The sequence below is a fragment of the Chiloscyllium punctatum genome, chromosome 13, assembly GCF_047496795.1.
Source record: "Chiloscyllium punctatum isolate Juve2018m chromosome 13, sChiPun1.3, whole genome shotgun sequence".
In the NCBI taxonomy this organism is placed as follows: Eukaryota; Metazoa; Chordata; class Chondrichthyes; order Orectolobiformes; family Hemiscylliidae; genus Chiloscyllium; species Chiloscyllium punctatum.
In genome coordinates this window covers 99246930-99260415 of record NC_092751.1, presented here as the reverse complement: position 1 = coordinate 99260415, position 13486 = coordinate 99246930, and the positions used below count along the sequence as shown (strand labels likewise).

The following is a 13486-nucleotide window of genomic DNA, read 5'->3' as shown; positions in this document are numbered from 1 at the left end:
CTAAAACCTATAGAAGTTTATAAAATAACATTTTTACAAAGTCCCATGAAATTGACACTGTGCACCCTCCAACCGAAATCTCTGCTAAAGTTCCCAGGTGTCACTGTTACTGTAGGAAACGCTAATGTTTGTCAGACAGAGGTGACTGTAAAAGAACTGATTGAAGGTTGAAAGTACTGCACCCTCTGTGTTCACAATGAAAACACTCAAAGGTGGAGAGGCTCTGAGCTATTGCAAGTTGTAATATACATTAAGGCAAGTCTTTGTTCGATTCTTACCATTAACATAACCTGCAATGTGTTCGCATGGAACTGTGCAACCTCTGAAAATCGCTGAAAAACCCATCCATTCAAAAATATCCTTTTGGGAAAGGAAGTCTGCCATCCTTATCTGGTCTGGGCCTAGATGTGACTCCAGACTCAGAGCAATATGGTTGGCTCTTAACAGGCTTCGGAGATGCCCCTGGAGAGCTACTTCATTCGAGCGACAAATTAGTTTTGGGCACGAAATCCTGGTCTAGCCAGGAGTGCCCACATCCATGACTGATTAGGGATAGTCAGCATGGCTTTGTGTGGGGTAAATGTCTCACAAACTTGATCGAGTTTTTTTAAAGAAGTAAAGGATTGATGAGGGCAGAGCAGTAGACGTGGTCTACGTGGACTTCAGTAAGGCAGTCAAAAAGGTTCCCCATGGGAGGAGACTGGTTAACAAGGTTAGAGCTCATGGAATACAGGGAGAACTAGCCATTTGGACACAGAACTGGCTCAAAGGTAGAAGACAAAGGGTGGCTTTTCAAACTGGAGGCCTGTGACCAGTGGAGTGTCACAAGGATCGGTGCTGGGTCCACTACTTTTCGTCATTTATATAAATGATTTAGCTGTGAACATAGGAGGTATAGTTAGTAAGTTTGCAGACAACACCAAAATTGGAGATGTACTGGACAGCGAAGAGGGTTACCTCAGATTACAACAGGTTCTTGATCAGATGGCTGAGAAGTGGCAGATGGAGTTTGATTTAGATAAATATGAGGTGCTGCATTTTGGAAAAGCAAATCAGAGCAAGACTTATACACTTAATGGTAAGGCCCTGGGGAGTGTTGCTGAACAAAGAGACCTTGGAGTGCAGGTTCATAGCTCCTTGAAAATGGAGACACAGATAGATTGGATAGCGAAGGTGGTGTTTGGTATGCTTTCATTTATTGGTTAAAGTATTGAGTACAGAAATTGGAAGGTCATGTTGCAGCTGTACAGAGCATTGGTTAGGCCAATTTTCGAATATTTGAGTGCAATTCTGGTCTCCTTATTGGAAGGATGTTGTGAAACCTGAAAGGGTTCAGAAAAGATTTACAAGGATGTTGCCAGGGTTGGAGAGTTTGAGCGAAAGGGAGAGACTGAATAGGCTGGGGCTGTTTTCCCTGGAGCATCGGAGACTGAGGTGTGACCTTATAGAAGTTTATAAAAATCATGAGGGGTCTGGATAGGATAAATAGACAAAGCCTTTTCCCTGGGGTGGGGAAGTCCAGAACTAGAGGGTACAAGTTTAGGGTGAGAGGGGAAAGATATAAAAGAGACCTAAGGGGCAATCTTTTCACACAGAGGGTGGTACGTGTATGGAATGAGCTGCCAGAGGAAGTGGTGGAGGCTGGCACAATTACAACATTTAAAAGGCATCTGGATGGGTATATGAATAGGAAGGGTTTAGAGGGATATGGGCCAAGTGCTGACAGATGGGATTAAATCAGTTTAGGATATCTGGTCAGCATGGACGAGTTGGAATGAAGGGTCGGTTTCCATGTTGTACATCTCTACGACTCTATGAATAACAATTCTTTCTAAAAATCTCAAATGATAAGATACAATTCATGTGAGGTTTAATTTTGATTGTTAAAAACTCGGGCTTTTACAGTTGGGTGATGTACTGATACATGTTGATCTAAAATACAGTCACTGACAATTACGGAGTGAACGTTAATAGGCTGTCACGGTGCTGCTTTGGTTTTGCCGAGTTCTGGTGTATTTCAAGTTTAAAAATGAGGCTCCATTGGAATAAACTGCTGCCTTTGTCGAACAAATCGGAGACACCATTACTGTAGAATTACCTTTTGGCCTTTTTATTGTATGTATTTGTCCTGTAATTGACTTGTAAAGAGTGCACTGTTAATCATGCGTTCCACTACCTGTACAAATTGCATCCTCCAAGTATATTCAAAGATCTTCGGATTTTTTTGGCACCTTTGGGGACATTGGAACAGGAAGAGGCTGTTCAGCCTCACCGTCCTGACCCAATTCAATCAGATCACAGCTGCCTCAAATCTTAGCTCCATTCACCCACTTCAGTTCAACAAAATTCTATAAATGTCGCTTTCAAAATTTTCAATTTACCTCAACAGAGAGACAGACAGCACTTTGGACCTCGACATCTCTTTGTTTGAAGAAATACCATCTGACGTTTCCCTCGTCAGCCCAGGTCTGATTTTCAGGATGTGTCCTTTTGCTTGGAGCTCTCCCATCTGAGAATGTACCTTCTTGACCACGCATCCTTTCATCATTGCAAACATCTCAAGTCTGATCAGCCCTTAATCTTGAGTATTTAAGGAAACTCAAGGCTGTCTCTGTACAAATGTCCTGATCAACTTTTTATCCTGATATCAGAGTCCAACTTTAACACAAGTGTCTGCAGTGTAAGGTTTTACTATAATCTTAGGCCATTCTGCCTCTGACCAGACTGCTCCAGAATGTGATAAAGAAGGTGAGATCCTCTCAGCTCCTGTCTCTATTACACTGCCCGGGGGGGCAACGTGTTCTCCGCCCCTGTCTCTATTACACTGCCCAGGGGCAGTGTGTTCTCAGCTCCTGTCTCTATTACACTGCCCAGGGGCAGCGTGTTCCCAGCTCCTGTCTCTATTACACTGTCCAGGGGCAGTGTGTTCTCAGCCCCTGTCTCTATTACACTGCCCGGGGGCAGTGTGTTCTCAGCTCCTGTCTCTATTACACTGCCCAGGGGCAGCGTGTTCCCAGCTCCTGTCTCTATTACACTGTCCAGGGGCAGTGTGTTCTCAGCCCCTGTCTCTATTACACTGCCCAGGGGGGCAGCGTGTTCTCCGCCCCTGTCTCTATTACACTGCCCGGGGGCAGTGTGTTCTCAGCTCCTGTCTCTATTACACTGCCCAGGGGCAGCGTGTTCCCAGCTCCTGTCTCTATTACACTGCCCAGGGGCAGTGTGTTCTCCGCCCCTGTCTCTATTACACTGCCCGGGGGGCAGCGTGTTCTCAGCCCCTGTCTCTATTACACTGCCCGGGGGGCAGCGTGTTCTCCGCCCCTGTCTCTATTACACTGCCCAGGGGCAGTGTGTTCTCAGCTCCTGTCTCTATTACACTGCCCAGGGGGCAGCGTGTTCTCCGCCCCTGTCTCTATTACACTGCCCAGGGGCAGTGTGTTCTCAGCTCCTGTCTCTATTACACTGCCCAGGGGCAGTGTGTTCTCCGCCCCTGTCTCTATTACACTGCCCAAGGGCAGTGTGTTCTCCGCCCCTGTCTCTATTACACTGCCCAGGGGCAGTGTGTTCCCAGCTTCTGTCTCTATTACACTGCCCGGGGGCAGTGTGTTCCCAGCTCCTGTCTCTATTACACTGCCCAGGGGCAGCGTGTTCTCCGCCCCTGTCTCTATTACACTGCCCAGGGGGCAGTGTGTTCTCAGCCCCTGTCTCTATTACACTGCCCAGGGGGCAGCGTGTTCCGTTCCTGTTAATTCCACAAAGGAGGCTGTCCTCCAATTTACAGGGACAGGGACAGTGAGAGTGAGCAGGGAAGGAGAGACATCTGGGCCCAGCCATTCCCCACCGAATGTTGTTCTCCAGAACCGTTCAACACAAGTTGCCAGATGCTGAGCAGGAGCAGGAGCCCTGGCTGACCCCACTCGCTGCCCTTTGTAATCTGGCAGATGGAGACAATTCAACACACATCAGGGATCAAACTTGGGATCTCTATCATCTGCATAAGTGCTTTCATACTTTTAAGTGCAGCCAACAGAGTGGGATCGAATTTCCTTCCATTGTGCTGTGCGCACTGTGAGATCAGGCTGGGTTTGTTATCTCAACATCAAAAAAACCACGAAAAGAAAGCGTTACAGTTCAGGTTTAGTGCACTGGTCTTAGCAGTGCAAACTGAAAGGACACTAGTTTAGATAAATGCCAGGTGCTGGCTTTTGGAAAGGCAAAACAGGTCAGGACGTTTATACTTAATAGCAAGGTCCGGGGGAAGTGTTGCTGAATAAAAAGACCCTGGAGTGCAGATTCATTGTTGGTTGAAAGTGGAGTCACAGGTAGACAGGATAGTGAAGAAGGCGTTTGATATGCTTTCCTTTATTGGTTAGTGCATTGGGTACAGGAGTTGGGAGGTCATGTTGCAGCTGTACAGGACATTGGTTAGCCATTGCGTTCGATTCTATAGGAAAGATGTTGTCAAACTTGAAAGGGGTCAGAAAGGATTTACAAGGATGTTGCCAGGGTGGGAGGGTTTTAGCTATAGGGAGAGGCTGAATAGGCTGGGGCTATTTTCCCTGGAGTGTCAGAGGGGTGACCTTACAGAGGTTTACAAAATCATTAGGGGCATGGATAGGATAAATAGTCAAGGTCTTATCCCCAGGGTAGTGGGAGTGCAAATCCAGACAGCATAGGTTTAGGGTGACAGGGGAAAGATATAAAAGAGACCTGAGGGACAACATTTTCACACAGAGGGTGGTGCGTGTGTGGAATGAGCTGCCAGAGGATGTGGTGGAGGCTGGTACAATTGCAACATTTGAGAGGCATTTGGATGGGTATATGAATAGGAAGGGTTTGGAGGGATATGGGCCAAATGCTGGCAAATGGGACGAGATTGATATAGGATGGCACGGACAAGTTGTATTGAAGAGTTTGTTACCACTGCTGTAAAACTCTGGGACTATAGAACTGGGTTTTGGCTCAGTTCCAGATGAAGCAGTGTACTTACTGAACTATTTGGAGCATTTATTTGAAAATGAGAAATAAGTTGTACCATTTTGTTGCTTGTTTACAAAGCTTTGGATTATAATAGAAGTCTTTTTTGAGGATGCCAATGTCATGAAAAAAAAGGGATTCTGATCAAACTGCTACGTGGCCACTCAGATCCAGGGAGGATCTGTATTCAGTATCAACCTGATCCTGAGAGATTACCCTCAACCTTCAATAAGCTGCTTGTGGAGAATAAATTGGAATCAGCTGAGAGCACAGAAACACGGTCAAAGATTTTGACGCCTTACCTGTTTTATACACTGCAGCCGATCGTTCGTCTGCTGAATGTGTCTGTCCATGGAGGTTACTGTGTTCATCTTTATTGTCTCTTGCTGGCCTCTACCGGAAAGCCATTAAACTTTTCCACTCTGCAAGGTAAACAGAAAACAGAATCATTGATCAGGGGTTCGAGGGCACAAGGCAATCCCCTCAAACAATCACAGATGGCACGGAGTTATTAGTCTTTTCAGGTGACTCGAGATTGCAGGACTGAGTGTGTAAGGGGCTGTGGGTCACCTGGTCAGGAACGCAGAGTGCCGGCTGTCCACCTGGCACTGAGACCGTTCACAAAACGGTGGTGGTGATGGGCCAGTGTTGACACTCACAAGCACTCAGTTTCCAACCATCAAGCGAGGTGTGGAGCTAGTATACTCTCTGAATCTCAGCCTCCACACAACCTAATGTTTTATTATCCACACAAACCAGCCTGAGTGTTTGACCATCCGACTGTGAATTACTAACAGTTTCACAAGGTCGGCTTATGCCAACAAGAACTAGGGATTTGCGGTGCAGAGGTAGTGTCCCTCCTTCCGAGACAGGAGGCCCAGGTTCACATCCCACCTGCCCTGGTGTGTTGTACATGTCAAAATAGATAGAGTCAAAATGCATTCTTTGATAAAGCTCAGGAAAGCTGGGTTGTGACTCCATAACTCTCATCACAACTGACTCAGGTCATCTATAAGTTAGATCACAGGAAGGTAAACCTGATGTTTAATCTCCTATCCCACTCTGGTTTCCCAAACTCTGTAGCTGTTAATTACAACAAATGACTAGCATAAGAACAGGACATTCTGCCCAAATGGTCTATGCTAGTCCAGTTCCTGCTAATTAACCAGTTACCCATGTTGGAAGGTACGCACCTGCAGGCTTAAGTGTCACTATGATTATCATCAAATTCCTATAGCTGACATTGACAGTGTAGAGTTGCACATAAAGCATAACCACATGGGTCAGGGATCACAGTGTACAGTCAGAGCCAATGGTAAATGAAAGGCAGGGAGATCAGAGGCCAATATTGAGGAGCCATGTTAAGCTGGTCAGCTGTGACTTCCTGGAATGAAGATAAAGACGATTGCCTATACCCAACCCCTACAAAACTAGATTAAAGCAAGAAGGAGATGTTGAAATCGTTGCTTCAGATGAGAGGCATATTTATTGGTGAATGGATTCATAGGAAGAGCTTACAGCTAGTTCCTTTACTACAGTAGAATGTCACCAACCAGTTTATTTCTGAGGAAGGGTCACCGGACCCAAAACGTTAACTTTGATTTCTCTGCACAGATGCTGCCAGACCTGCTGAGCTTTTTCAGCAACCTCTGTTTTTGTTTCACGACTTTACTTTGTTTCGCTTTGCACACACCAGCGTTGGGCTGATGGGGTTGGTGACCAGCAGCCAATTGGTGGAAGCAGATTTATGGATAGCGTTTTAAAAAGGGGGAAAGGTTGTTTCGAGAGCACCCGATCCTGATTGGTCTGTGGGTGAAGATTACGCTGAGGCACGGATTGTGGGCTGGGACGGCACTCAAAAGATATAAGACTGAATGAAATCAATTTGCTTGCCGCTCAAGTAATGTCAAGAGAAATACGTTCCCACAATGTAACATACAGAACTAGAACAACAAACATAAAAAGACAGCACAGCCATTGACTGCTGCATTATCCCTGCATGTTTCAAATCGTTTTCACAGTGGCTGTAAAAATGCTATGACATTTTCCCACCAATTGCTCCCATATTAAATCTACAAACCGTTAAATCTGACCCATGGCTACAAGGCAGTGTAAAAGTCAGAAGGTAATTCCGAACAGCAAAGCAGGTAACTCCACAGCACCTGAGAGGCAAACCTGGTTCAGGGAATTCAAATCATTATTAAAACGGTTGGCCTGAGCCAAAACAATTTGAAAAGGAAGGAGGCAAAGATAGATCCCAGTCGAGAGAGGAATCAGAAGTTTGTCTCTAAACAGCTGCTCAGCCTAACAGTCTAGAACTTGCTTAGCTTGAACACTCAGCAACTTTGCTCCAACTGTCACCTTAATGAATCAGCAGGAAGATGTTCCTGAAATACCCAAAGTTTAATATCTTATTGCAATATCGGAGTAGTCAGTGGAGGGAGGGAGAGAGAGAAGGCTCCCTGCCAGTATGTTTTATTTATGGTAAAGTTACATTATTATTTAAGTGATTAACGTTGTTAGTGAAGTATAACAGTGATGCAGGATATCAGTTTCCCCTTTCAGCCACCGGTCCTCTGACTCTCTTTCTCTGCCACAGTCCAAATTTCCTGTTTTCAAAAATGTTTCGTACATCTTTGTTATCTGTGAGCCTCCATTCAATCCCCTAAATATTCCTGCCCGTTTTACTGCCTTTTTCTCAAGCACTTGGGAGATGTCCTCATGTGTATTGGGAGTGAATGTCAGAAGAACATAAGAAATAGGGCCGACAGTGGGCCACTCAGCCCCTCCAGTCTGCTCTGACATTCAGTAAGATGATGGCTGATCTGAACTTTCCTTCAGCTCTTGAATCCTGCCTGTTGCCAATAGCTATCAACTCCAGTCACCATTGCCTAACATGCAATAGCTTGGGACTTTGTGCTGTGTGCATACAAATTCATCCACAGCTCAGTGTTTACATTTGAGGCAATTAGTAGATTGGAAATGTTGGTGTAGGCGATGACAGAAACAAATTGCTTTCAAAAACATAATTATTCAAAAGACTCCAAACCGTCCGTGCCGTCTTTCCAGAAAGAGGCGAAAGTGTGCGACTGAGTGAATTCCATCTTAAAGAATCCACTTTTGCTCAAGAAAATACAATGCAAACAATGAGAGACTCAGAGACTGACAGATTGTACAAGTCCCATGTTTGCAGCCATTGGAGACCGTGGAGATAAAAAGGGTAAAGCTCAGTGCTGTCTTCACAGTCCCATTCAAAGTGCGGAATATTTCAACAGGCTTTCTTGAAACCTCCCTAATACACACAGCCCACCTCCCAGTTCTATACACTCGCGACAGAACAATAATAAAATGTTTGCGGGCAAAAGTATATTGTATATATGCCGCCAGTTCTGTTTTAGACTCCCTATTGGAAGTATTTACAGGATGCACACAGATGATTACACATTTTGTCAAAATGCATGCATGCTAATGAGATGCTAACCCAGATAAACTGAAGCTTGTCCAACTGTGTATTTTTTTTTAAACTCATGATTCAAAGTGGCTGCAAGTGTGCCAGGGTGGAAGTGAGGCTGTGCATTCAAGAATGCAACAACCAGATTGAGGGACGCTGCTTTCTTGCATTCCCGACTGAGCTGTAGGCTTTGAATGTGGAACAAAAGGAGTGTAACCAGTGAGGTACAGGTCAGCCGCGTTCAAACTGAGTGGTGGCACAGGTTCAAGAGGAGGAGCTGGGACTTTTATCTTCCAACTTCCACGTGATTCTAAGAACCCAATTTTCTGAGTTGTCACTTGAATTGTGACATCGCTGCATCAGCCTGCCCATTTCCCCAGTCTCATAGCTGAGGCTCTCAGGTTCCTTAATCCCAATTCTTGGGACTCTTTTGTCTTAGCCTCTTCTCATGTGGGGAGTATGATAGAATACTCCCCCAACTTGTCTGGATGACTGCAGCCTCATCAATGCTCAAGAAGCTTGACACCATCCAGGGACAAAGCAGCCCGCTTGAGTGGCACAACATCCACTCCCTCCAAATTCACCACACTCACTGGCAGCAGCGTGGAGTATGAATCTACACGATTCACTGCAGAAATTCACCAAAGTTCCTCAAACTGCACCTTCCAAACCCGTAACCACTTCCATCTAGAAGGACCAGGGCAGCAGATAGATGGGAACAGCACCTCTTCCAAGTTCCCCTCAAAGCCACTGACCATCCTGATTTGGAAATATACCAGTGTTCCTTCATTGTTGCTGGATCAAATTCTTGGAATTCCCTCCCTAACGGCATTGTGGGTCAACCCACAGCAGGTGGACTGCAGCAGTATAATGAAGTCAGCTCAATACCACCTTCTCAAGGTGCAACGAGGGATGGGCAACCAGCAATGCTCACATCCCACAAAAAAATGAATAAATAAAATAAAACCATCTAAAGATTCACTGCCATGACCATCCTTTCAGTCAACTCTTCCAATCTCTGCTTTCCAGCTTAATCTCAATTCAGGTGATTGCAAAGAGCTTCAAGTCTTTTCCTTCTAAGATGTTTGGCTGTATAAATACCCAAGTTCTGAAGAAACAATGGCGATTGCAGCTTTCACATGCTCTCAGTGGTTTACAGGAAAAGACGTCAGGTTTTGCAAATTGCACATTCAACCTGAAGGTGGTTTGCAGCATGATCCCTCTGTCTTGTCTCCATTGCTCATCACCTGGGAACCCAATCATGGCACTCGACATTTTTCAAACCTGCTTTAGTTAGGTTTTTCACTGAGGAATTAAAAAAGGAAGCTGTGAAATTTGGAGCCCGAGATGAGGTAAGCCCGTAAAGGTTACAGTGGTACTCCACTGCAGAAAAAGGGGCTGCTTTGTCTTTAAGACACTGCGGACAAAGAGGGGGAGATATTTACAAACCTTGAGGAGACCAGCATTGAATTCAAGAAGACATTGAGGTATTCAGGATGGCATTGGATGACTTATTAAAAAAAATGAAGCATTTGAGGAAAAGCTAAGAGTATGGAATCAAGCCAAAATTGCTCTAAGAGTCAACACCTGAACTGCATGGTCTTCTTTTGCATTGTAGCAGCTCTGTGATGCTGCAGAAGGAACTAAATCAACATGTGGTAGGTTTCCTTGGTTCAGTGAAGGAACCAATCCCTGGTCTAACTAGAAGACGCTGAAGTGTTGAGCAAGCTGTAGTTTATTGCAGGTTAACATCCAGTTACACATTATGTTGATATGATAGATATTATTACAGAGATTTATTACAGAAAGACTTGGAGGAGTAGGACCTAACATCCAAGATTATAATCAGCTCTGTTCACATACCTATATCTCATTGTCATAACAGGCAAAATGGTACTCCTCAATATTCACTCTCTGAGACCGTTACATCCTTACACAACAGATATCTGCCTGTTTCAGATGCTAACCCTCTTTCATGGCTCGAAATCGATAATTCACAACTTTGCTGGGAATTTGACCAGCTTTCCTCCCTCTACCAACAGACTAACTGACCAATCATCTTCTTGCCCTTTGTGGGATCTTGGTGTGTACAAAGTGGTTGTTCTGACTGCATACTTTATAGCAACCACAGAATCATGAAGCAATTCACTGGGCCCGGACCTTCTTCCGCATAAATCCGACATCAAAATAATCACGTTACTTCCAAAGTAACTTTTTGACAATAAGAGTTTACAGATATCCTGAGATCGTGCAGGGTAGCATGTAGAAACAAGTCTCTCCCCGCTTCTGAAACACCCATACACACTGAGGGTTCCTGTGTCACTGTCTGGTGCCTCACTCCAATGACCATTATTCCTGTAGAATTCCAATGAGAGAAAAAGTGTAGAATTTAATTGTCGAAAAGCACCATCACCAACGACAAATCTATTCCCTGGGAGAAAGTGAGGACTGCAGATGCTGGAGATCAGAGTCAAAAAATATGTTGCTGGAAAAGCATAGCAGGTCAGGCAGCATCCGAGGAGCAGGAGAGTCGACATTTTGGGCATAAGCTCTTCATCAGGAAACAGGGGTATTGGATGCACACAGAAGGAGCATGGTGAAAGGTGAACATTCAAAGGAACTGGAATCACTGCAGCATCCTTCAGGATTAAGACAAGTGGGAAGAGAACTGGCATCTCAAGGAGAATCATTGACCAGCATATCACCCAACCTGGCACTGGGTACAGGTGGGTCATCCAGGGATGCAACACAGCATCATTCCCTGCACACCAGTGCCCAGAAAAACAGTGACAAAGGGATCACTATTTTAATTGCCACTTACTCAATTGATATTAAATTCAACAACCTTAAAACGCCCAGACAAATCACAATGTCAACAACATAATCTCACTGAATCCTGCGGAATTTGCAGAACAAACGTCAATCTCTGAATTAACTGCATGTGACCAAATGAAAGATAGCTCAATTAAAAATCTAAAACAGATTAATTACAAGCTGTGAAAATGGTCTGCCTGGTTTCTGCCTACCTCAGTCAGAAATATCCTTGAGAGAATGTGTCATCTTACCAATGCTGACCATGGCTACATGATGCACTGGATTTCATTTTTGTCGGACTTGGGTATCACCGGCTGGGCCAGTATCCATTACCCATTCATAGAACATAGAACAGTACAGTCCTTTCGGCCCTTAGTGTTGTGCTGACCTTTTATCCTGCTTTAGATCAAGTTAACCTATGTACCCTTCATTTTACTATCATCCATGTGCCTATCCAAGAGTCACTTAAACATCCCTAATGTATCTTACTCTGCTACCACCACTGACAGTGCATTTCACACACTCACAACTCTCTGTGTAAAGAACCATCTTCTGATATCTCCACTAAACCTTCCTCCTATCACCTTAAAATTATGCCCCCCCCACCGTCCCCGTGATAGCCATTCCCCGCACTGGCAAAAAGTCTCCGTCAATCCACTCTATCATCCTGTACACTTCTATCAAGTCACCTCTCAACCTTCTTCACTCCAATGAGAAAAGCTCTATCTCCCTCAACCTTTCTTCGTAAGGCATGTCCCCTCCAGTCCAGGCAGCATCCTGGGAAATCCCCTCTGCACCCTCTCTAAAGCTTCTACAACTTTCCTATAATGAGGCCACCAGAACAGAACACAATATTCCAAGTGTGGTCTAACCAGGGCTCTATAGAGCTGCAGCATAACCTTGCAACTCTTAAACTCAATCCCCCTGTTAGTGAAAGCCAACACAGCATACACCATCTTAACACCAGCATATCACCCAACCTGGCACTGGGTCCAGGTGGGTCATCCAGGGATGCAACACAGCATAACTCTCTGCACACCAGTACCCAATCTTAACAAATTGGGTGGCAACTTTGAGGGATCTATGGACATGGTTAGCACTGCTGCTTCACAGAGCCAGGGGCCCAGGTTCCACACTGTCGGTGGAGTTTACACATTCCCCCTGTGCCTGTGTGGGTTTCCTCCGGGTGTTCTGGTTTCCTCCCACAGTCCAAAGGTAAATTGCCCATAGTGTTCAGGTTAGGTGCATTAGTTAGGAGGAAATATAGAGTAATAGCATAGGGGGAATGGGTCTGGGTGGGTTACTCTTCAGAGGGTCTGTATGGACTTGTTGGACCAAATGGCTTGTTTCCACACTGTAGGATTCTATGATTATTTCATTGAAAGAATTTGTTTGCCCCAACTTACAATCAAACTCCACAGTAAACCAGCAATCAAACTCATGGTGATGCATATGTGTATGTACCAGTGTGAAGTATCATCAGAGCAAGTGAGAGAGATTGTCTGAATGTGTGTGTGATAAGAGTATGAGAGAGAGGTTTGTGGAAAAAAAGTAAGAGTGAGTGTGAGAGTGAGAGTGTATACGTGTGTGTGTGTGTGAGAGTGACTGCATGTGTGTGTGTGAGACAGAGAGGTGTGCGTGTCTGAATGTGAGTAGAAGAGTGAGTGAGAGAGAGAGAAACTAAGTGTGTGTGTGTCGTCTGTGTCTCTGTGCGTGTGCGAGAAAGTGTCAGTCTGTGTGAGAGAAACTAAGAGTGAATGTGTGAGTGAGACAATGTGTATGAGAGTGTGTATGTTTGACCGAGTGTGTGTGCACATGTGGCGGGGGGGGGAAGAGAGGAAAGAGGGGGGAGGGAGAGAGAGCGAGAGAGAGAGAGAGAGAGAGAGAGGGAGGAGGATGGGGAGAGAGAGCGCGAGAGGCATGATACTGCTAGATGTTAAACCCTGGTTTGAAATGATTGTGACAGCTGCAATGCTGCAGGTTGTACTGTTGCACGGTGGTGGTGGTGAGCAGGACTGCACACCAACACTCGCATGGTGGAAGCAGCTGCATCAGAGATCGTTGCTTGAGTGATGTGTGCAGGGCTAATGGAATCTAGACCGTGACATGATGCTTTCATTGCAGCTAGATCAGATTCCTGTAATACTTGTCCCTCAGCTTACCAGGTCTCAAGCCTACCCACAGGCTGGAGACTCTGTCAGTGTCCATCTAAGACAGTCACAAAGATGGACAGCACACAGGGGCCTA

General features: G+C 45.2%; 1 protein-coding gene across 16 annotated transcripts in view; it reads right to left on the bottom strand.

Annotated features, from left to right (window-relative positions):
• Positions 1–13486, bottom strand: part of zmiz1a (zinc finger, MIZ-type containing 1a) — a 320345-nt gene that overhangs the window by 200635 nt on the left and 106224 nt on the right. For all 16 annotated transcript variants that reach the window (XM_072583401.1, XM_072583416.1, XM_072583409.1 and 13 more), the window contains exon 2: positions 5277–5396. In XM_072583401.1, coding sequence (XP_072439502.1) covers positions 5277–5345 — 69 coding nt within the window. In that variant the 5' untranslated portion in view covers positions 5346–5396. The remainder of the gene's footprint in view (positions 1–5276; positions 5397–13486) is intronic.